Here is a 26,233-nt window from a genome sequence, read left to right as displayed (position 1 = left end):
TGATTTTGTTGGAGTCTATGAAACCAACTCTAGTATTGTTTATGTAGCAACCTATTCGCTCCTTATATCCTATTTTGTCTTCTAAGATTATGACCTTCCCTTTTAAAAAAGGATACGTACCTACTGTATCCTCCCACCATGCCCGAGTTCCTGAATGTTCTTCCTAGGTGGCAATGATAGCAGTTCTCAAATCTGATACTTTAGAATTATCTGGTATGAAGAAAATGACAGTTTTTAGGGTCCATCTTAGATCAACTGAGTCAGAGTCTCTCAGGATGATCCTGGACATCAATTGTATTTCATAACTCCCCAGTATTTCAAAATTTCTGATCGGCAACACAGTAGGACCTACAGCATTGTGAGCTTTGTCTAGCGGGAGCATTGATTCCACTTGAATGAACAGAAGTGGGTACATTTTATGAGTCTTGGCAGGCTCCATCTCACACTAAGATTCATGCTGCAGGAAGACAACGTGCCTCTTGCTTAGCTTAGCTACAGTTTTGCTACAGCTTTGTTCACAGAAATGAACAAGATCCATGAAGATTCTCTTCTAACTGCAATTAGTAACAGCACTGTGCCTGCCTCCTAAGGTCTGAGAAGGCTCCCAGAGCTTTGTGGTGCCTCTGGAATCACCCTCCATGGAGAGCCCAGCACCTTTGGTATTCTTCCAAGTGCCTACTTCTCTTCCTGTCTCTCTTGGCACATATTCTTCTGCTGACTTGTCTCTTATTTATTTTCTCTTACACTCTCAAATCTTTTTTTTTTAATTTTTTTTTATTTCTAAGACAGCCTTTTATCTTTGAATTTAGGTCACAGAGACTTACTTAAGTCAATTCACCTTCTCTAGCAGGAAAAGAATTATTATTTAAAGTAGGCTGAAACAGGGCAGGAACATAAGCAAAAAATATATGTAAGATGTGACTTCTAATTTCTACTGATTAGTCTCTGGTTGGGAAGAGAAAACCAAGGGTGCAAGAAACCAGCAGTTTACATGATATGTACTCATTAAGGCGTTTGGAAATAGGGCGGCCTAGAACTGAACCTTTCTGGATAAAGTAGAAAGGATACATCAGTTTGAACAACACCAGGTAAGGTGCCGAAGTGATATTCAATATGGAGAATTTATCTCAAAGACATTGTGAGATCTGAGGAAGAAAGTTTAGAAGAGAGGGAGCTAAATCAGAATAATTCCTAGGGTGTTTAACAATTCTATCCCACCCCAATCACCCAATTCAAATCATTTGCTAGATTTTAAACTGCAAAGGTCAGGCAATTCATCTTCCAGATGCTCCCATGCTTAGAAAGTAGTCATAAAAATACATTTATGAAATGAATAAATTCTTCTCAAACTTATGACAGTGTCAGAAAGCACTTTAGAAGTTACGTGACATCAGTGGGCTCCTTTCCAGAAATATGCAAATAAGTGCATGTGGGCACAGACACACACACACAATATTCTTTATAAGGGGTTCAAGGATTCCCTGAAGCCTTTCAGGGTTCTTAGGATAATGGCTGTTGATTTGGAGATGTATGATGCATGCATATGACTTGAAAATAAATCAGACTCTTTCCCATGGCTTAAACTTACAAGGGACTATTCCATCAAGTTTTGCTTGCTTTAGAAAAGTACTCTAAAAAAGTCATTGTGAGTGGGTTTTATTATGAAGTATAACATGGATTTCTGTGAAACAATACAAAGTCTATTCTTGGCAGCTTTTCTTACCCAATTAATTCCCATAATCTTAATATACAACTAAAGACATATGATTTGGGGGGAAAAACTTATGATGGTATCTATACTTTTACAGAGAGCATTCTTCAAATAAAATTTTAACATTATCCCATAATAAGATGAAGTTGCCTTTATACTTTACCTGTATAACCTTATATGAAGAAAAATAAAACAAGAATCCCCACAAATTGGGTAAAGAGAGAGACCATGTTTCCAACATTTTTCTTTTGCTTCCTGTGAGGTATTGGCCAAAATAGTCATCTTGCCCAGAAATGGGCTGTAATGCAATAGGATGATGATATGTGCTTACCTATTTGAAAACTGTTCATTACTCAAGTACAAACTAAGACCTGATCATGTTTTGACCAAAAGGAGGTGGAGGAAGGGAAAGCATCTTTAAGATGAAAGTTTGTATATTGGTTTCTAGTTATAAGGTTCTCTCCTATTTATCCTTCTCCTCCTAAACTTTGCTATTATGTTTTTTTAATAGCCAACATTCCCAGCTTCAAGTCATTTCTTTACCAAATAATTGCATATGTGCACTTAACCAACCTGAATTCTGCTCCTCAAACAGCTTTTTCCTATACCTTCGTGGCTTTCTTTGAGTGCTCTGTGTAGCTGCACTAGTCAGAAATATTAGAAAAAAGAGAACGAAAGACAAGGGAGGGCAGATTGTTGTTATTTGCTGTCCTTACTTCAGGTATCTGGCACATTCACAGGGCACGGCTGTTATTTGGAGCTACAGTGCAAGGTGAGGAATCTGGGCGGCTGTTTAAACATAAATAAAAATAAATATAAGAAAATATCTGAATTTTCCAACCAATTCAGGGACTTTTCTGTGAGTCTTCCTCTAATTATGGCACCTGAAGCATCAGTAACCACGATGCCCATGCTAACCAGGTATACATTCTTTGTAGAGCCATTGGTCTTACTGTGTAATAAATTTATTTGCATAATCTCTGCCATGCAGCAACTATATGCACACCATTTCAAGTAATCCTTAAAGCAACCCTGGCAGGTTGTTCTCATTTAGTAAGTGAAATAAACAAAGGCTCAACTAGTTTATTTTATTGGCTGAGGGTTACTTACCTATCAGATATTGCCCCTGCAATTTGAGTCTAGGGCAATTTGATTCTAAAGGTACCTCACTCCACTTTCTCTCTTACTGAAGGATTTTTACACAGATACCCCACCTCTCCTCCCATCCCTGTTTCTTAGACATATGTGACACCTCAGTGAGAGGGAAATTTAATTGGCATTGTTATCAACCTCTCTGGAGTTGTGAACAAAATATAAATAAAGCAAGATGGAAGGTCCACAGTTTTGCACTTAAGTTTCTTTGCCATTATCGGGAGCTATTTCTTTAATCCCAGGAGGCAGAAATCTCAAGTACATCTCTTTTAAAAAGCATGCACCCATATTGTTTTCCAATGGAAAGTAATATATGTTTGTTAGAGGATGACAATTGATTCCTTCTTTATTAATCCAGGAAAGTTGCACTGTTCTGCTAATCAGAGGAAGAACAGTCTTGTCCACCTGGTCCCAGGAGAGTTGGCATAACTTTGTGTACTCTATAGATAGGGTTTGGGTCAGCAGACGTGAAGCTACCAGGAAGCAACTTCCTCTGAGCTTTGAGACCAAATGTGTATGTCATGTTAACTTCTCCAATGATAGAAGTATTTTTTCCAGTATAATATGTAGTTTGAGAGTTTGATATTTATTTAAGCTTGTGAAAATAAAATGTAGACTTAAAATAAGTACATGTTTATTGCAATTCCCAAGATTCATTTTCTCTAGCAATTGCATTCATTTTGCAAAACATATTTTATTAAGGAACTATTTGTGCCACATACTATACTGAAAACTTTCCTATACATTATTGTATTTTACCCTTTCACTAGTCCTATGACCTTTTTAAAAAGGATGGTGCCAGTATTCAGAGCAGTGGTGTGATCACTTTATAAAACAGACACTTCTTTCTATCAAGATAGTTTTTAAAATACTAAATTCATGATTTCTGTTATGTTTCTTTCTATGAAACTATAAATACTATTTATAATAAGCTCTTATTAGGTGAGCACAATTCTACTTTTAAAACTGTTATACTTGATCAAAGGAGTTTAGAAACCAAAGGGCTCACTCTAAGACAATTGAACAGCACAAAAGAAGTCCAAAGGGTGTCCCAAATGTTGTTTTAAACCTAAATTTAAATTCAAATTTCCACCAATCAGAACTCAGAGCTAATATCAATGTTGATCATAGAAAGAGAGATGTTTCTAATTAGCTAACTTTAAAGCCCTATCTTAATCACTCAGAGCATTCTTGTGCACATCTGTGCTGCAGGAGTAACTGGATCACCTCCATGGTGTGTGTGTCTGGGTGTGCGTGTATGTTTAAAGCAATGCTATAACTCTATCCAAATGCGATTCAGCGCAGCTTTCAAGTTTAGAAGCAAATGTGTACTTAGTAATGTAGTTTAAAAATCGAAACCCCTTTCTACCTTATGTGTTCTTCTCTTGTAAATTGTGCTTGTTTGTGGAGGGAAGCCATTTCAAATACTGTGACACATACATCCCAGAACTTCTTGCCTCATATTTCGATCTAACCTAAATGAGCGCCAGAGCCAGGGCCTCTCATGTGGTTTTGCTACATCTGACAATGACATCAGTATCTTTCTACTTGCCTTATTTTTATAGTATTGTGCCCAGAGTGAATGGTTGTGCCACTAAAAGAAACTGAATCCTAGAGGTGATGTGATAAACAGTTAAAACCTGATGTGACAACGTGGCATAAATCTGCAAAGCAAAATGTTTGATTCTGTCTTGTGGATGTTTTCTTATTTTTCAATTGAAAGTGTTTGAATGTTTTCCCAATGTAATATGCTTATTGTGGAAAACGAGGACAATACCAACTAAATAAAGGAAGAATGCTTATAAATTAATTTTAACTACATTATCACTTGTCACTTGGAGATTTGGTAGTGGTGATTAGGATAGAAAGGTGACATTTATTTGAGTAGAAACACTTGGCTAAACAATGTGTTAAATGCTTTTTGTAAATGTGCTTATTTAATACTCCCCTAACCCACCGATGTAGGTAATGGTATTAATTTCTCTTTATAGATGAGGAAACTGAAGCCCATCAATGTTCATTGAATTGTCTGAAGTCACACAGCTACTAGGCCACATGGTAGCAGAGCTAATAGAACTTGACAGTGAGCCCCATTGATTTCTAAGCATTAACTGATTAACTCTTTCTCAACTCTTTCAAATATTCCTTACACTTTCATAGTTTGCCTTTTAATTGTATTTGTGAACTTTTGAAATATTGAAGTTTCTTACTTTTATATAGGTTAATCTGTTCTTGGGGGTTTCTTCCTTCTGTGCCATGTTTAATAAGGTATTTCCTATTTCTAGATGGAGAGAGAAAAATTGCTAATAGTCCTGAAGAAAATAACCACAAGTTAGGAAACCATGTTATCTGCCCAGGTTGTCTCCAATGGAAAGAAAGCGGTGCTCTGAGAACGTGTTTGAAGGCAGTGGTAGAAGGATAAATAAAGTTGTTTCCTCACCATACCCTGCAGAGTCCATCCTGTACACTACGCCAGACACACATGCTTCCAGACAAGCCTCCTCTCTTCCTTCCAGCTCCTACAGCAGAGTTGGAGTGAGAGGAGGAATGGAGAAAAAGGTATAGAGGGCTAGTTCCACAGAAATTGCATTTTGAGGCTGTTTCTTGGATATTGAATGCCTTCTGTTGGACAATAGCCAGGTGTCACTCTTGTAGGGCCCACAGGTATATTTCTTTTGAGACACTTCCATGGGGATCTCACACCTTGGTATTAGCCCTGTCTGTGAAACTCTTTTAACTGGGTGACTTCGAATTACCCTCTTCCCTTAGGTCCTACCCCTGGAGAGTGTCCTTTTCCCTCATGGCAGTGTTCTTTAATACAGCCCTTTCAATATGATGTAACTCTGACTTCCTTCAATAACACCTATAGGAAAATAAGATCAGGTATTTCCTCCTTTCCAAAATAGTGTAGATGAAGGCTACGTCTGTTGCTGCCCTTTCTACTTACCCTGCCTGTGGACCTCAGTCGGTCTCCTACCTTCGTGATATTGAAACCTTGACCACCATTATAATCTCTGCCCCATGTTTTAGAAGGATTCTCCCAAGAACTCTCCTGGGGTCTGTTGTAGGAGAAGGAGGAAAAGGTGCGCTTTTAAGTTTGGGCAGCTTGGGAAAATAGATGACAGGTCCCCCTCTGGCAGTCTTCCCTTCTCTAAGAACATTCTCATGGAACACATCTACTCCTGCAAGTACCCTCTCCAATCTCTACCTTTACCTTATGTAGGATTTTAGAGAGGGATAGGCAAATATTTCTTTCTTTAGTAAGTCCAATGGAGGGGTGCCTAGTACCCCTTGAAATTAGACCCTCTGCTGAAAAACTAAGATGATAGGAAATGTCCCCATGACATGACATTATTTTTTGTTGTGAAGATATTGTTTAATTGATATATTGTATTTTTTTCGCCCAAAATGAATTGTCAGTTATCAAAGATGCTTTCTGATTAGTATATTACTTTTTAAATAGTGGCCCAAGCCATCGATAAATTGATATTCATTCCCTCTAGAAATATAACCCCATTACAATACAATGAAAAAAAATTATATCAAAAACAGTGTTCTGTATTACAAAGCTATTTCTGTGTCACACTGTGTAGTCCTTCGAAGCAGTATTTTGTTGATCTTAGTGACAACGAATTCAATATATCTAATAATACTGCATAGCAGGTCTTCATTCTCTTTCCTGTTGATGTGACAGTTCCTCTTTAATGAAACCTTGTTTTGTGTACTATTTGCATTGTAGATCAGGAATGAAGAGCTGAGTTTGCTTAACCATTGTTTATACTTTTTATATTCTTCCATCAAGAAATAATTACCCTTCAACCAACCTTACCTCTTTCTACTTCATATATGCAAACCACCTAAATAAAACATACTCAAACTCCCACAGCACACATCAGTATACAGAAATAGTCAGGGCCCAAAAGAGCATACAACAGTGCATGCATAGCCTTTGTCTCCTCATTCATTCAGCAACTGCATATTGAGCATCTACTGTGGGCTATAACCCTGCTAGGCAATGGAGTTGATTTATTTACTACAGGGAAGTAAAGAATAAGATTTGTTTTAACTCAAGTTCTATAAAATTGAAATGTTATTTCTGGCTAACAAAGATATTGTAACAAGTCTTTTGGTATCTCATTGGCTTGTTGCCTATAATTCTCTGTTGGAATACATCTACACATGGATTGGTTTTAAATGGCTTTCAGCAGTTTACTGCTGGGCCATCTGGCCATTTGCTGTCTGTACTCCCAAACTAACTTCCAGTTCTAGAATAATCTGGCTTTTGACACCCTTAGGACTCAGTTATGCCCTGGCATACATTATTGAAGTATTAAATGTGTATAAATGAGGGCATATATTGACAGGTCAGATGATATGTGCGATACTTTACAAGATCCCTTGCCAACAAGATGCAAACCCTTAATATAGCTTAGTTATGAAATAATTACATTTTTAAGTTACAAGAATTTTTTGTCTTATGAGAATTCCATTGAATAGTTCCTTTTTCTAGGACATTCATAATATAATTAAAGATACATAATTTCAATTTATTTCCAGTTTAGTGTTTAAAGAGATGTTTGTACATTTCTGTGCCTCTGGCCCACAAAAATAATTAATGGAAATTGTAAGTGGGTATAAATTTTTACTAATAGCATCTTCCCATATTTACAAAGCCACTTTTCAAAAAAAAAAAAAAGGATATTTCAAACTGGAAAGTAAAATCCTCCCCTGCCAATAATTTGAACCCAAAATAATGTTCAACAACACATCCAGAAAGAGGACCGTGGACTATTGCCATCTTCACACAAACTAACACACCATTCCCTTAAAAAGTTTAGAAGAGGAAAAGTCTGTCAAAGAATGTTTAAATGTCTAATTTTTCCTTAATTATTTTTTCTATAAAAGGAGAGATTTGAGTTTGAGTAGACATTCTACAAATATATGCTGGTTACCTAATAGTTTAAGTATCTTAGAATTTAGAAAACTGGTGGGATTTCTCTTTGTTCACCCATCCTTCCTCCCTCCCTTCTTTCCTTCCTTTCAAACCTAAATCCCAACCTCTTTCTACTGACTGCCTTTGATATATCTTTATCTCTTCCTAGGCATACCAAATAATGCCTAAACATGAATTTGATGTTCCTCTTTACCAAAGTGGAGGAAAAGAGTGAAAACAAGGGAAGGGATATTGAGACTTTAAAAGATAAGAATCCAACATATGTCTAATAGGAGTTCCAAAAGGTAAAACTGGAGAATATATTCAAAGAGATTTCTGCATGAAATTTTCAGAGATTATGAAAATTAAGTATTCTCAAGGTAATTCATGTATTTAGTTTAAAAGGTCAAAGATGATTTAAAAAAAATGTTTTCAATGGAAAACAAAATTCTCTTGCACCGTACTCCACACCCCCAAGCCCTGTACCCTCTTCAGAGGTTACCACTGACAAAACTTTTCATCCATTATTTTGTGATTTCTTGTTTTTTTTTTAATGAGATATTATCTGTTAACTCCCTACTGCTGGAAATGATGACTTAGTTAGCTCTCTTGTGATATACACATGTATGTGTACACACACTTTACCTCACCCTGGCCTTCCAATATGATTGTATCTCAACTTTTGGTTAAATAAATATTCTGTGTTTACAGAATTATTGCTATGTTGAATGTGTTCCCTGTCGAGCCCCATTGTGTTCTATGATTAGATTTCCTTTCCTGAATAACTCTTCACTTTTCCTGGAGCTAATTATTGCTTTGACTCTATTAGCTTGGTTTCTGTCACAATCACAAATTCATTCCTGAACTCTGTCATTATCACTGATTCATCTTCTCAGTACAGCTAGTCACATTAGTAAATCTAAAATTTCTGTGTTTTTAACTCGAACACTGCCTTCCCAGAGGCCTCTGTTCTTCTGTTTCTGTGTGTTTGAGTTGCATTTGGGGCCTGGATGTTAACTATGCCCTAGAATCTGTGTGTTTCTCTTCCTTGGTTTACCTTCTCCTTTTAGTGGAGCACTTGTACTAGTATCTCCTCAGGAAGGGGTACATAAGAACTAAAACTTTCTAAGAATTTTAAGGATTTTTAAAGAAATTCTGAAAATGACTGTAGCCTACATCACAGTTCACTGATACTTGACTGAGTCTTAAAATCTCATTAAAAATCATTTCCCTTAAAAGCATGAGGTCACATTTCATGTTTTCTACTTTTTAAACTCCCTCTTGGAGTCTGACTACGGTCTATTTCTGACTCCTTGCTTGTGATTTCCCATGCTTTCTTATCAAGAAGATATTAGGACCTTCTATTATCACTTGGTATTCAGAAATTACCCAACAATCCTATTGGCATTGAATTTTTATTCTTGTATTGAATACTCAGCCTCAACAGCACAAGAAATTTTCTTACACTGTGTCTTTTACTCTCTCTCTCCCATGTTTTCTCAGCAATCTCTTTAACTCCTATAACTTTAGATCTAATTTTATCTTTTTTATTTCTCATCTTTTTGTTTTTGTTTGTTTTCTTCTGCTTTCTATAAGGTTTTCTCAAGTCTATTTTCCAAACCTTCTATTGATTTTTTTCCCCTTCAGTCTTGTTGTTTTTAATTGCTAGCACTCTTTTTTGTCTTGATTGTCCTTTCTTATTGCATCTTGTGCCCCACCCCTAATGGATGCAAAATCTTTTCATTGTGGATATTTAATATAGGTTTTTTGTTTTGTTTGTTTGTTTGTTTTGTTTTAGTTTTCTTCTGTTCTCTACATTGTCTCAGTTTCTTCCATGTCCTCTTTTTCTTCTCAAAGGTATGATGATCCCTGACTGTTTATTCATATTTAAGCACATGATCCTGAAAGATGGTTAGAAGTGTTCTGTTCAGGATGGGCACAGTGGCATATGCCTATAATTCTAGGCTTAGGAGGCTGAGGCAGGAGGATCACAAGTTCAAAGCCAGCCTCAGCAACTTAGTGAGGCCCTGTATCTAAATAAAATATAAAAGGGGATGGAAATGTGGCTCAGAGGTTAAGCACCCCTGGATTCAATTCCTGGTACCAAAAAAAAAAAAAAAAAAAAAGGCTTGTTGACTGGTGACTTTTTTCATAAGACAGGCAAACAGATTTGATTGTTTTGTGTGGCTGTACCGAGAGAATGTCTCCTGTAATCTCCTGGAACAGGTATCTCCAGCTTTTTGGTAACCACAGGGGCACTTCATGTCACTCTCCCTACTTTTGGTCTTGCCTGGTCTCTGGTTCAATCCCGAAGGAGTCTTTCTACTGTTGAGGTGGAACAGGGGAAAGGTTGTTTCCTGGCTGCATGGGTTTGGGGAGCTTATCAAGGGAGTTGATATCACTTTATACAGAATGGCTAACAATCCTTTTTCTGTTGTGCTGTGCAACTCTGTCTTCAAAGGAACATGGAGTGACCAATGCCTGAGTCTTTAAGAGTTTCTGTGCAACTCATGAGCTCATTAGATAACACCACACACACACACACACACACACACACACACACACACACAAAATCATATGTCCTTATAGACGCAGTTGTTCTCTTTTCTGTTCAAACACCATTCAGCCATCTGCTTTTTATTTTCTGAAATTTGGTTGACATTTCTGTTCTTTTGACCTCTTTTATAGTTTTTTCTTTGTCCTTGTGAGTCTCTGCCTTTAAAAAATAAAATATCCCCATCATTTTTTTATTGTGTATTCAGAAGATGGAGGGGGTTAAACCTCATTGTTCACTCTGCCACATTTGCCCCAGTCTGTTCTTCAAACTGCAGCCAGGGTTTATTTGGACTCAATCTGACCTTAAACTTCTCAAAGAGCTACAAGCCCCTGTTCTCTTTGATCATTAAGAGCCCAAAGAACTCTCCCCGCTTATTTTCTAGCTCATTTCTTAGCTCTCATCCTCTGTCCTCCCCTGTTGTATATTCCCACCTGTCTTTCACTCAATATTGTGGTCATATTTTGCTTTTTACCTCTGGACCATCTTCTTTAATGTCCTAGGCTTTTGAACATGCAATTACTCTTAGCATAACTCTGTAAGTTAGCTTTGTATTATACAATAAAATACCTGAAGCAACTTACTTATAAAGCGAAAAGTTTTACTTAGCTCTGTGGTGCTAGCCGTCTCTCTTCAGACCTGGGTTCTCATATCCTAACATCTACTTCTTCCCTGACCACATGTTGTGTTGCTCCATGAGAGCATCTGAATATTTTGCCAGGCATATTGTTGGGAACTCAAATTATCATTGAATGCTAAATAGATGGGGGTTTTGTTGTTATTTGTTTGTTTGTTTTCCTCTGAGCCTTTTTCACTCAAAGATTTCAACTAATATTTAAAGACTATCTTACCTTCAAGCCTTATTTATATTCTCATAGTAGCCCAGCACGTCAGATAATTCAAATTTATCCATATGTTGTATTTTTGCTCCCCTTTTGGCAAACTCAGAAATACTCGAAAGTATAGAAAATCCAAAGTGGAAGTGTTTGTACACTCACTTTGCACACTCAAGGTTTTATTTCAAATGTAAATCAGCAAAATTGTATCTTCTTATTTCTGAATAAGGCTGGTTCCTGTCACTTAAAAATTAGACAGCAATGTAATCAGAACTTGAATTGAATCAGTACTTGGGTTTATGGCATTTAATATGGAAGCAAATAGAAAAGGTGATTGTACTGGAAGTTGGCTCTCTTGATAACTTAGGGTTATAGATAGGCATCAAAATTCCAGTCTTTTTTTTTTTTCCTTTTAAATTTACCTATCTATTACTGCTTCAGAAATCTGGAAAATAGTGTTGTGGATTTCCTGGCTTTTAGTTTTTTTTTTCCTGGTTTATGAGTTTTAAGAAGGGAAAAGATGGAAACTTTGAGAAAAATGAAGATGTATAAGAGGAGGAAAAGTACAAGGTAGGAAAAAATAATGTAAGAAAGAAGTAACCTAAAAGGAGAAATATAAGAAATATGTGTGATTTATTAACATTGTGTCTTTTAGCAATTAATGTGCCTTTATGCGTGAATACAAATCTTTGATTAGTTTACAAATGAAAGGCTATACTGTGAGAAGTGCCCACCTTAAATGGATGGCTGAAGTATAACTATAAGAAGTAACAAGAAAAATACATCTCAAAGTAGGTTCTGGCTTATGAAGTAGACTTCATTATGAAAGGGTTAAAATGTTGAGAGTCTCTTTAATAACACTGAAATATAATGAAGATCTTCATCATTATTATCAGTGATAAAAATAATAGTCAGTATTAACTAGTTTTTATTATATGCCATGTAACATAGAAATTTAATTCTTTAAGACCATATTATCATTTTATCATTTCCATATAACAGAAAAGATTTTCTTTCCAAAGCAGATAAAAAACAGCAGAACCCTAAACTTGAATCCTTATAGCATTCCTCAAGCCCTGCTTTTCTTTTTTTTTTTTTTTTATAATGGGGATTGAAGGAACCCAGGGGCACTTTACCACTGAGCCACATCCTCAGTCCTTTTTGTTTTTGTTTTGTTTTGTTTTGTTTTGTTTGTACCAGGGATTAAACCCAAGGGCACTTAACCACTGAGCCAAATCCTAGACTTTTTTATTTTTAATTTGGAGACAGGGTCTCACTAGGTTGCTTACAGCCTCACTAAGTTGTTGAGGCTGGCTTTAAACCTGTGATCCTCCTGTCTCAGCTCCCAAGAAGCTGCTGGAGTTTCAGGTGTGCACCACTATACCCAGCCCCAGTCCTTTCTATTTTCATTTTGAGGCTGGGTCTTCTTATATTGCTGAGGCCATCCCAAACTTTCAATTCCCCTGCCCTCGGCCTCATGAGTTGCAGGGATTATAGGAATGTGCCACCATCTCTGATTCCTGCTTCACTCTTCATGTAATTTTGTCTATTAATAATAAGATAGTCATTGGATTTGATAGATGTTTGAATCACCTTCTGTGAGAAGTCTAGGGCTGGACTCGTCCCCATTGAATAGGGGAGAAAACTTGGATCTAGAGAGATTAAGTGACTTTAATCACAACCAAACTAATTTTTAGTAAAAATTGCTTTCCTAAAATTCAGCTCTCTATTCTTTTCTATTTTAGTGGTTTTGTTGTTGTTGTTGTTGTTTGTTGTTGTTTCTTAAGAAACATTTTGGCTTCAGAATAAAATTTGCAAACATTTTCTACTTTTTATTCCCCAGATTCTTGCATCAGTTTAGATAATCAGCTTACTTTTGTCTTACTATAATCTCTATTTTGTCACTACCAACATAGATGCAGTACCTGGTATTCCATTATTTTCCTGATACTCTTTTTGAGGACTTTGGACCCTTATTTTTTCTACCACAGTATCTAATAAAGTCATGCCATCCTCCAAAGGAGACTGTTTAGTTGGGAACACTGACCTAGGGGAATTCTCAAGTGTGTTTGGAAGGAAGAAAGTCATCCATTCTTCAGACCATACATTTTCCCATCCGCATGATTGGAGACCATGTTAGAGTTGCATCAGTACTTTCTTAGTGCTATAGGAAATGCAAGTTTCCCAAAGTAGAAGGAATACTTACTTTCTAAGAAAGTAGATATACATGTGCTTTTTTTTTTTTTCTTCTCCTTGTGGTGGTATTGGTATTAATGTAAGAAAGAAACAACCTAAAAGGAGAACCCAGGGCCTTGTGCATGTTAAGCAAGTGCTCTGAGCTACATCCCCAACCCCATATATATATGCAAAACAGCTCCTTCCTCTTGCTTGAAAGAGATTGCTTCAAATCCATATTAGGGAAATTTTTTATCCCTATGTATGTACCATAGTTAAATTAAGTGAGGTGACTAGATAGATACACTTAAAACTTGGCTTCTGAATCTTAAATAGAAAAATGTGATGAGCAAATTATGAAGTTTGAAAAAAGTTTATTAGAGTGATAAAATCAGAAAATGCATCTTAATTTTAAAATGGTATGGATAATTTGCAATTTCAGGGTTAAGGAGACCAAAGTAAGCATTATGGAATGTCACTACACACATAGTAAACCCTTACAGCACAATCCCTTGCACATAGAAGGAGTTTAAATATTTGTTGAATGAATATTTTTGACTGATTCAACACAGGGACTTACCACCACCTAAGTATGGATCTTACATGGAGGAGCAAAGGAATGAAAAGGCTGCCAAGAAACCCATGATGACCATGGGACATAGAGGGGTAACATAGGCAGTTAGAAAGTAGTGTAAGGACCTTAAGGAAATGGCCGTAGAGTCTGCTTAAAAATGAATATAGAGGGCAGGGGATATAGCTCAGTTGATTGAGTGCTTGCCTAGCATGCACAAGGCCCTGGGTTCAATACCCAGCACCACAGGGAAAAAAAAAGTGGATATAGAAAAATAGATTCCCTCTTTGCAGTTTAGCTATGGCTTTGCCTGACTGTGTCAAATTATTAGAGTAAAACATACATAAAACAGAGAGTTTAGTTGTGGCCTTGGAGGGTTTGGGCAGGGGATGGGGGGAATGGGAATTGTGAGAAGTGAATGTTAGCAAGGGTGGCTCTAAGTTTGGCAAACATTTACTTTAGCAGTATGCAAGGTAGGTTGTTTTCATACATTCATGGATACTGTTTTTCTGTGTGGGAGGAGGACATCCTAATGGAATTTTATAAAATTGAATAAAATAAACTGTTCATATAAGTAGGCAGTAAAATTAGCAATGTATACAATCCAAAAACCCTTGAAATTAAGAGAGAATTGGGAACTAAAGCATAATTGTTTAAGATGAATAATACTAACCACATACACGCTGTTGCCAGAAGAGGTCTTTAAAATGGAGGAGAGGAAGCCATAGCTTCTCTTTTTAAGAATCATAAATGGAAAATTCTGTCTTTACCTAAGTACCCCATCTCTGACACAAGATATGGCTAATAAGGCCAGTCTGAAAACCACAGATTTCTTTTCATTTTAGCATGCAGTAAGTAGAGGTTTCTTTTTCTCTGGCCAGTAAGTAGAGGTTTCTTCCTGATTTTAACTGTAGCTAATTCCTATGGATCCTGTTTTCTTATCTTGTCACAAATAGTTAATTGTGTAAGGAAGACATGCTTGTCTACTATTCTCTCACAGATTGCTGTCAACATTGCATGTTGGATTTGAAAATTTGTGCCATTGAAGCCAAATTTGTTTCAGGCACCAAACACTAAACATTGAAATGACACTACCTACCCAGCCACAATGGCATGGTATGTCTTTTCCTCCAAATCATTTGTGCTAGGTGCATGTAACTTGTGATTGGATCATCTATGACTTGAGTTATTCCAAAAATGCTCCGCCAGGGAGTTCTTATTGAAACTGCCTTCACAGGCATGTGCCACCAGTTCAGTGAACCATCACCAGTGAGGAAGAGCATGAAGCTCTCCTCCAACCATCCAACCAAGCATTAGTCAATCTTTTTGTTTAATGTTTTCCAAATATCTTTTTGTTGAATGTTTTCCAAATATCTAGTTTTAATTATGATGGATTTCCTTGCTTGCATTTCCTTTATTTTAGTAGTATGGCAGGAGGTATGGTGAGTGTGTGCATATGCATTTGAATGTTATATCAAGATTTTTATTTGGCATATTTTATAGGTTTATATAAATCTGCTTACCATATAATTGATATATTAGACACATGTGGTCTAACATGATTTTTAAATTATCTTTGCTATTTGCTTATGTGGCTGAATTCTAAAAATGTTAATTTTGCAATTAATTTCCAACACATTGTTTGGTAACAATGAATAGTTTTTGTTATAAGTCACCCAAGGCCTTAGATCACTGAACTGGCTGAATGTGTCTTTCCAGTAAGTTTTGGAAACATTTATTTTTGATTCCTGTTTCATTTCTCCTTAAGTTGGTTTTTGTTCAGGAATCCATAGAAATCACTTTTTTTAAAAGTGGCTTATATTTTTCTATCACCTATATTATCCTTGAACCATATCTTCTTCTTACTCTCCCCCGACCCCCATGGGTTTTCCTGATTTCCTTCAGACTTGTTTTTGTCTACTACTGTGTCACATTGGTGTATGGCCTCTGATTTGCATTCATTGTTTTCTCATGAGAATGCATTTTCCCATTCCTTCCTCCATCTCTGCCACACACAATGTGCCACCACCCATTTGCCCCATGCCTTTCATACCCTCGCTGTGTATCTCCTCCAATCTCAGGTCGTACTTCTCAAAGTATCCTTTATGGACACTCTTAAGGTACCTTAGAGAGGTTTCATGTTCCATAAATATTTATTAATGTACAGAAGCATGAATGGATGAGTATGTGTATAGTATACTATAGCATATACTTCAAAAAGTTCTATAATGAAGAATTGTAATTTTATGTAATCCAGCATTTTCTGCACTTGTTTTCCTAAAAAAGCATTCTGTGGTACAATACCTACATGTGCCTGTGGAATTAGTGTTGCACAAAATACATCTTGCAGAACTCTGGCCTGAAAGATAACAATGCAGTGGTCACACTACATACTCCTCCCTGCATGAAACCTGAGCTCTCTCTAGATCTGCTGAGCTTCATAGGCTTCCTCTTTCCTTGCTTGCTGCATATACAGGAGACCAGTTTCCTTATTTCAGTTGTTCACACCCTCCTGTCTCTTCAGTGACTCAGATACGAGATAACATTTGATTAACTACATGGCTCTCTTTCTCTTTAATCATCTGCCAATTTGCATCATTTTAAAATCACTTGCTGTCTTCCAAATCAGTTTTAAGAAGAAAGGTTATTGATAATCTCTGTCTTCTCGACTTTTATCCATGAGCATTTATTTACTCATTTATGTATGAGGTTCTGTAGGTTGAACCTACTATACTAAGTGCTTAAAATCTCTCAGAAAGGCAATTGTGAACGTGTATCCTGCCATGAATACATTTCTGCCATGGCATTCTCGTCAGCTACACCTGAATCAATGTGGATGTCTGGTTGTCTTTCCTTGCTTTAAAATCCAAGTGCCTTCCTCTTAACTACCTCTGTTAATTGACCACATACACTCTAGTCTCTCAACTTCATCAGAAATAAGCTAAAGTGGTGAAGGAATTTCCTTACCATTTATCTTAGCATCATTTAAAACTTGTCTCAAATCTAGTATTTTCCTGGCTGATCTAATAAGCCATTTGGCCATTTCTATAAAGTCCAGCTCCAGATTTGTGTGTGTGGACATTCAGGGGGTGGAATGGAATGATGTAAATGTAAGACAAGAAAACACTAGTCTAAGCTATGACTCTTTTCTCCCTGTGCTACTGGGATTGAACCTAGGGATGCTCTACCACTGAACCACATGCCCCAGCCTTTTTTTTTTTTTCTCCCTTAAGACAAGGTCCTCAATCAGTTGGCCAGTCTAGCCTAGAACCTGCACCTCCTCCAATCTCAGGTAGCACTTTCCAAAGTATCCTTTATGGACACTCTAAGGTACCTCTTTGGAGAGGTTTCATGTGCCATAAATATTCAATAAATATTTATTGAATGTACAGAAGCAGGAGATTTAGCCTTCCAAGTAGCTAGGATAACAGATGTGTGCCACTATGCCTGGCCCAGCTGTGTCCTTAAACATTGCCAACACACTGCTGGGGGCTTGTGGAAGTATCTCTGGACCATTATTGGGGACCATCAGTTGGGAGGAGGTGTCTGAAAGGAAGCCTCTCCTCCTGGTTAGAAGGGAACATCTTTCTGTTTTTTATATTGGCTATTGTTTGGGAAAAGTTGAAGGTGAGGTCTCCTGGGTAGTATTAGATTGTAAATGACTTTTGGTGATCAGAATGGTCCCAAAAGTTGAAACAGGTTCTAATAGTGCTTCTGAGAGGCTCAGAAACTGGAAGAGGTCCTCTAAGAATAAAATGGGCAGTAACGTTTCTTTAAGAAAAGTAGGGAATTGGTGAATGGCACAGGTGACATTGTCCCTAAAAAGTAACCCACCACTTTCCTTTCTCTTGTCACTCTTATAATCCCTACTCCAGGCCTTTTGTCTTCTCATTAGCACCTCCACCAGAGTTGGAGCTGGGGGAGACAGAAGTATTCAGACATGCGCCTACTGCATAGGCACTTCACTGAGTTAATGCCAGGACAGTGCTATCATTCTGTCCAGTTCTGTAGAAAAGCCAGCTTTCACCTCATCACTTAGGTATGATTTTCTTTTTTAGCAGAAAACAGTTTATTGCCAGGCTTCTCTTAACTGTACATTATAAATAGTGTCGGATTAAAAATGTTCTGGATGGGTTAATTAGTGTGGTGACTATTATTAAGCAAACTGCTTGTTAGCATTATGCCTATTTGATCTTGGTATTGATGCGAAGTAATTGACCATAGAGCTACATTTAGAAAAGCCGAAATAAAGTTTTTTTGATTTCTATTATGGCAATAAATTGTTTGTATTAAACATGTCTATGAAAATATGAGTTTCATGGAACAGAGGATCAGAATAGACTTTGTGTGGGATGTCGAATAAGGGTTGTTTTGTTTTTAGAGATATTAATACATTTGTCCAGCCTCCTTCAAGGCCAGTTCTATTGAAATAAAGTACTAAATAAACTGTTTCGGTTTCTGTCTTCATTGTTGCTGTGGAGTATATGAAAACTGAAGTGTTTTTAACTTCCCACAACTAAAGGAGATATCCTGTTAGATTCAGCTAATTGCCTAAATACTTTTTTTGGTGACAATCACTATAATAAATAGACTATTAAAGAAAAAATATGAAAAGATACTATAAACAAGGGAAACATAGCTTGCAACTATCTTCTTTCAAGTACTGGATTGTTATCTATATTATTTATTGGTATTTTGTCCAGTTCCATTATTAAGTTTCCCTAGCCATACTATTTCCATAGGGAATTAATTCCATAGGCTAATAAATTATACCATCAGGGAGTTTTTCTTGAAATTCAGCTTAAATTTTCCCATTCTTAATTTCATCTCATTACTCCTAGTTATACCCCCTTGTACCAGGCTAAGTAATTATTCTTTTTCCTTGGAGACTCCTATTATATACCCCTCTAGTTGTCACTTCACCAGGCTATTCATATTTAGCTCCTTTAATCTGTCCTCATAAATCAATTCTTCCGTTGCCTTAATCATCATTATTGCTCTTCTAAGAACTCTCTAATTTTCAAACAGATCCAGTTCTCAGGTGCCCCCGATGGAATCAGCATTCACACAGTGTTCTGTTCTACAGACACCGTCTTCCTTTCCTCTTCAACAGGATCCAGAACGAGGGCCATCAGCTTGCTGAGTGAAATCAGCACTTGTCAAACTTGGGGAGGATCTAAGTGGTGTTTTTCCTGTGGCCTACCTGCTTTCAAGTTTTATTCTGATTTTTTTTCAATTTCATTGGATCTGTAAGCTGTTTTGATTCCTGTTCCTATTTATATTCCACATCCTTCCATGTCCCCATTCACTACTACCTATTAAGTCGGTCATCTGCAATCTGTGTTAACGTGGGATTCTCGTCATCCTTGAGAACACTTAGGAAACGTGTTGAATAAAAGCAGAGCTAAAAAGTAAAGAGAAAAAAAAAAATGGCAGGGCTAGCACCTTGCCCACAGCTAGATTCCCTGTCAGTCCTCAGTTTCCATTGTTTACAACCCTTCAGCCAATCCCCAGTCTCTTTTAATTTGCAGTTTTGCTTATATGCTGTCCAATACAAATGGATTTGTATGATGGGTCATGGTACTGCTTTCTAAAACGAAGATATGTTGTCTCACTGCCCATTGATTTTTTTTTTTCATTGTGAATTCTTATAGACTAACTTTGTAATTCTGTTAAAAATCCATTTTAAGCTTGCTTGGCATTCTTTATCTAACAAACAAATAGGTTACTTTGCTTGTTTCACATTGTTTTCCAGGTATGTACAAATGTTTCTTCTCTTACCATTTGTCCTGTTTGTTTGGCAGAAGGTGAAGGTGTTGTCATTGTCATTTTTTTTTTTAAGTTTACTGTGGTAATCAATTAGAACTTGGGGAAGTTGTTTTTTTAGTTCTTTAGGGCCCCCTCCATATTTTCAGTATTTTTAATTTATTTCAGAAAGAAATATCCTGTAATAATTTTGGACCTGTGATATCAAAAACTGCAATCTGTAAATGTCCATTTTATTTTTAATTTTTATTTTTTTTTTATTAAGTCCAGGTCTCACTATATTGCCCAGATTAGCTTCAAACTCCTAGGCTCAAGGGATCCTCTTGACTCAGCCTCCCAAGTATCTAGGACTATGAGCATGCAGCCCCACATCCAATATTCTTCTCATTTTAAATCAAGAGTTTATTATTTTATTATGGCATATTTAAGATTAGTGCCATTTTGTATTTTATTTATCTGTATACAAGCATCTATTGCTGAGGGTTTCTATGTATTCAGACGATTTTTTCTCCAACTATTTGAAATCAGAATAGATGTTAAAAGTGTTTTATAAAACAAGTGTAGAATCTCCTAGGCAAGCTTTCTGAATCTGGAATGTACATAGTATACTACATGCAGCCAATGACTTTGTGTCCACCTCACCTGGTTCTACACTGTTCCCTAGTCTTACCCATCAGCAGTCCTTTCAGCCCTAGTTAATACCCTCTCCTCATAAACACAGTAACTTATCTCAGTTGGCATCTTCAACCCTATTTCTACCTGTATTCACCTTACTTCAAATGAACACCTGACCCAGGGCTTTAATGACACTCCTGACTTTCCACATCTTCTAACTGAAACTTTCTTTCTTTCTTTCTTTCTTTACATCATTTTTCTCTTCTCCAGCTTTCAAGAAAGCTAGGTTTATTCTTTTACAAGACCCCACATTTTCCCATACATACCATTAACCACAAACATTGCATTTTTCTACTTTCATCTTGCAAGGCTTTTCTTTCTCTTCCCCAGAAGAGAAAAGCTTCCTTCCCTAGAGATGTCCCCAAAGTGAATATCCCTAAGTTCTCCTATCCCATTTTAAAAAGTTCACCCCTGCATCCCCACCCTTCTTGCCTTATTCCCTTTCTCTGACTCTCTTTCATACAGAAACCCTAATCTCTTAAAGGGTTTCAGCCAATGCCACTCCACAGGGACTCCCCTGGAGTAGCCACATGATCTGGGACAGAATTCTTGCTGGAGTATGCTTCAGGCTTCTCACACACCTTTTTATACATTCTTTGAATGCTCTTGATTCATTTCCACAGTGTGATAATAACTCCCAAATTCTCTTGCAGCTCTTCCAAATGTTGCTTATTAGTCTCTTTTTATGGTTTTTCTTTCTGACCTGGCTGCTAAATGCACATATTCTCCTTGACTTCACTTAGCAACCCAAGAGAAGCAATCTCTACATGGACCTGAGGGGGCCCTGGGTTGCCTGACCTGGCCTACCACCCCAGGCTTCCAGCCCATTCTTTTTAGGTTACCTATTATTCCCAGAACAGTTATGTGCCTGCACATAATTTCCTTTAATCCCTCTGGTCCCTCAATCCAGAACTTCCCCAATTTGCAAAATCTTTCAGTCAAATCCCTTTTAATCCTTTACTGACCCCCAACTCAGGATGAATCTCCTGTTCTCCTCAGGTAAAAAAAAAAAAAAAAAAAATGAAGTGTCCATTGTGCATCTCGTGTGTTCCAACATAGGTTAGTTGGGTATTCACATATCTCTCTTCAACTCTATTCATGCATTCTTGGTTTATTCCTCATTTTATGGAGACCCCTTTGAGATAGATCCTGTATTTGTTATGTATGACTCACAGATTTTAGGCTATAGTAGAATTTTTAAGATTTCATTTTGTTTACATTCTTTTATCAATAAGCAGATATTGAACTCTGAATCCAGACAAAGCATTCTGGAGGGATGCTGGAGAAATGAAAATGGAAAAGATATTAGAATATACTTCAAGAACTATCAGCCAGGATCAGTTTAATAGTATTTACTGTACAACAATAGTATTACCGTAATACAACAGTATTACTGTACAAGCACTGCACATTGTCTGGCCTCATAGGTGGTAAAGAATACAGAACAGTAATGTGAGCAGAAATGGCAAGAGTTAACCAAGGAAGTTTCCAACATTTATGTAGGACAATGAACAAGCAAGTTGAAACCCAGTGCTAAGCTATGTGGTGATTGGAAGACAAAAAATGAAAATCCAGAAAGATGAGTGACGGAGGAGTAACAGTCTCTGTGATCTTGTATTTTATGTATGGGCAGTGTAGGTTTCATAGCCGCAGAAACTCTTTGGAAACCATTCAAATACAGTCTAGTTCAATTTGAAACCTTTGATTCTTTTCTTGGTAGCACATACTTGTTGCTCTTTTTCTAGAAAAAAAATTTTTTATATTGGTTTTATCTTTTTCAGTTTTATACATAATCATCATGTCCTTACGGGAAGGTAAGGGACAAATCTTACTTTTTTTTTTTTTTTCACTAAAAGCATATTGCATTCCCTTTTTGTAACAGATTCATGCCCAAGCACAAAATAACCCATTTAAAGAGGATGCTCAGCCTTAAAGGAAATGGCGGTTCTGCTCCATCCATGGCCTGTCCTTCCCAACAGGAGCAAGGAGATTCTGAGAATTTACTGAAGAATTTTAATTCAGAGTATAATGAACACTTTGACCTTGATACTGTACAAGAAAACCTGGATGACTCATCAATGCAAGAGCCAGACTTGAGACAATCCAACTGGTCTGATGATTCAAGCTCTCATTGTGGGGAAAATGAACAAAATCTGACTCTTAATACCTGTGACACTCTGCAAGGAATTGATGATCAGCAGAGACCACTGCACATTGTTTGGCCTCATAGATGGTAAGTCAAGACATGCCAATTAGTAAGTTGTAGAACTAGTAATAGAATATATATTTTGATGATTAATTTATTAATTCGCTGACTTTATACCTTTAGAAAAATCATTTTAACATAGTAGTACTAGTAATATAGTGGCAACATGCTACTACTCAAGATCTTTACATTAATGATTGTGTGTTTAGATTAAACTTGAATTACAGACAATTGTTTCCAATGATTTGCTCAACTAACAATAGTAGCCAGACACTTCTAGTAAATTGAATTTTGTTCAAGAAGTTTCAAAGTATCAACATATAAGAATAGGATACCATTTTATATAAACCCACACGCAACGTTGTCACAGCACTGTTTCATTTGTATACATTGATAAAGCAGTATTACTGTTAAGACAAGAACAATTTCCATTATTTACCACTACTTTGACCAGTTTCAACTGGATGGCTTTGTTTTACTTGTCATAATAAATCAGTACACTTGAAACAGTTTCCTTTCTTCCAAATGCTTCTGTATATTGCTAAGCAAAATACTGTCTTTCCGAATCTTTTCTAAACAGAGGAAAATCAACTGCAACATATAATCCCACCAAATATAAACTCATAAACTTAACCATGGCTTCTATAAATTAGGATTTAAGGAGGTAAAATGTCCTGATAATCTTCTGGTATTAGGCATGAACATTTTAATCTAGTTTTTATTCCTCCCAGTTAGTTTAATCTGCGTGTGGCCTGATTAGAGTTCACTTCCCCCACAGATTATGGTCTCTTTATTGCAGCGTTGCTGGGCTGATCATTAGGTCCGATTTTCTGAGAGCAACTGTTTGCAGGTGAATTAATAAGCACAGCACACCGGCCGGCCAAAGCGCCTTTGCCGAGGATTTGACTTCCAGCACATTAAAACTCCAGAAGCTCTCCCGGTTGATCTGCAGCATCTGGTACCTAAAGGGATTTTTGTCTTTGATTCTAAATGTATGAACATAAAATTTAGGCATTGAAAGTTGATGTGGAATGAGTTTTTGGATTTGTTTTTTCCTCATCACACTTCCCGCATACCCCCTCTAAGGGAATAACGTTTATTTGGAAATCATATTTTACTTAGAATGTAACAGTGTTCTGTATTCTTTTGTGTTAGTTTAAAATGCACTGGGTGTGGATGAGATTAACCTGTTTCAAGGTAAAATACATGACCTCGTTTACTCCCTTCAGAACAGCCAGTTCTTTTATTACACCAATCTTTAGTTGTCTCTGAAAAGAATATTTATTGCAAGAAAATCAGTTCTAAAAAGTTTGGTTCTGGATTGTCATAAAAAATGCTAAATTAAATCATTTCTAGACTGCTTTTACAAAACAGCAATATAGAGGAAAGAGTGAGAGAACCATGTTATTCAATACTTTGCACAAAATAAGACAGAGCTATGTTAATAAAATTAACAATATTAAATTGAATAATTCCCTCTCTTCCTTTGTATATTTTTGCTTTAATTTAATTTAATTGCCTAAAGTTAGTTGCTTAAAGAGATGCAGCATTATGTTTGTGCACATTCTTATTGTTAAAGCTAAATTATTTTTAATTTGGAGAAGAGGGAAAAAAGCCGCATCAGCAAGAGTAAATGCCAAAATATAAAAGTAACACATTCATCCTTACGGGTAATATAGTAGAACATTGGAAACTTGGAGGTTGCCAGACACATAGCTAACATTAGGGCTAATTTTGAAAATCTAGCGTGCAGTCAATTTTACTGATGCCTGGGGACATACAAGGTAGAAGCTGACAAGAGAACTAATTTTGTTTGGGTTATTTACTGCTATGCATCATCCGCGGGTTCCCGCCTGACACACAGCTATATGAAGGGGGATATTATCACACACTAAAAATTTATGTTGACATTCGATATTTGTTCAATATGTCAGCAGTATTACTTTCATAATCAAAAGAGTAAGAAAAAGAGAAAAGAAAAGCACTTTATGCTCATATAGATATATCTTTTTAATAACAGTCTATAAGGTTAATATAGTTTACCTTTGAGAGTATACAATGAAAACAAGCAGGGTTAGGAGGGGAAATGACAGAAAGCATCAACCCGAGCTGTTTGTTTGCCATTACCTAAGCGAGCCATGTCAGCTCTCTGGCCCGCGTCTGATAGCTATTTGTTGTACAGAGAGCACAGCATAAAAAAAATATCAAACTCTTAATACTATTGTGTGCCCATAACCATCTGTCACTGCTAGCCTGGAGATGAGAGGAAGATTACGAGGAATAAACACTGAGCCGCCGAGCATTGGTAAAGCCTTCGGGCAAAAAACTCTTGTGGGGACATCAAAGACATTCTAATTCCGAGGCAGTCAAGGATTACAGTGTGTAACCTGTGCTGACAACAGATAAATGACTGGCAATATTGTGCCAGAGCTGTTGGGTCCTGCATGGAGTACTGATGATGATGATGATGATGTTATCTTGCAGAATGGACTCTGCTGGGATAATTTTATGATAAAACACTTTTTTCAAATGCCACTGGGTCTAGGCAGACATTTACTAGCTACAGGGGTAGCAATCAGTTTCTTCAAAATTTACTGTTCTAAGCCCATTAGAGTTCCAGCGCAGCAAGACTCTTCAATGAAAATCTAAAACGCCTATATTTTCTTTAGGAGAATATATGCAAATGTTGGGAGCTGAACTCCTACCCTTTAGTGGTAGATGCCTTATCATCTGATTTATGTAAATTTGCTCATAAAAATACAGTTTATTTTTAATTGGTGAATATGAATTAGAAAATTAAGATTCTGGTTCAGCATTCATCAAACATCCCTAGCTACAAGCACACATTTATTTAGACCCCTGGTTGTATGGGTAGAAATCATATCACTGACCAGTCAATGTGAATCGTATTCTAAAGGAAACCAGGGTTTCCACTGGAAGGACCAAGGTTTTGACTCATCTGCAAAAGAACGAGTTTGAGCCTTCTGTTTTTCATGTTGTTGTCAGTATTCCAAGTGATTTCACCTGCTTGAAGGGGGCTTTTCCTTGGAGTTGCCTGCAGGAAGGTCTTCAGTCTGTTTCAAGTTTGCCTTGGCCATGCACATTTTCCAGAGAGAAGGTGTTTTGGGGGCAGGAGAAAGCATCAATGGTTGTTTCCCTTGTAAACATAAAGGAGAAATAGACACTGGAGAGGGCAACAGGGTTGTAAGATCCTGTCATTACCAATGCCGAACAAAACAAAAATAAAACCCTCCTCCTTATCATAAAAAATATGCCCATGATATCATACAGTTGTGGTAGCCAACTCTAAAAATGAAGTGATGCTGACCTCATTGTGTTAGTTCCACACTGGGATCATGAATGGCCTAAAATATAGTGTTAGCCTCTAACATATCTTGTACTAAGTCAACCAAATGTAGAGCCTCCTTGCTAGGATATGTATCAAAATCAAAAGTGACATTTTCTAGAAGATACATTCTGGCTTTAAATCTGTGTTAAAATGTCTGTGCATGAGAACAGGCCCTTAAATGCAAGGCTTGCCCCCTCTCTTCAGTCTTTCTGAATCTGAGCTTGTCAAGGATTATAGTGTGCAACCTCTGCTGACAGTAGATAAATAACTGACAGCATTTTAGCAGAGTTGCTGGGTTCTCTGCA

General features: G+C 36.9%; 1 protein-coding gene across 9 annotated transcripts in view; it reads left to right on the top strand.

The window, feature by feature from the left end:
- Positions 1–26,233, top strand: part of Qtman (queuosine-tRNA mannosyltransferase) — a 379,404-nt gene that overhangs the window by 266,087 nt on the left and 87,084 nt on the right. For all 9 annotated transcript variants that reach the window (XM_078017334.1, XM_078017340.1, XM_078017341.1 and 6 more), the window contains one exon: positions 22,256–22,606. In XM_078017334.1, coding sequence (XP_077873460.1) covers positions 22,256–22,606 — 351 coding nt within the window. The remainder of the gene's footprint in view (positions 1–22,255; positions 22,607–26,233) is intronic.

Source organism: Ictidomys tridecemlineatus, chromosome 7 (assembly GCF_052094955.1).
Source record: "Ictidomys tridecemlineatus isolate mIctTri1 chromosome 7, mIctTri1.hap1, whole genome shotgun sequence".
NCBI classification, from domain to species: Eukaryota; Metazoa; Chordata; class Mammalia; order Rodentia; family Sciuridae; genus Ictidomys; species Ictidomys tridecemlineatus.
This window is presented reverse-complemented; position numbering and strand designations above follow the sequence as displayed.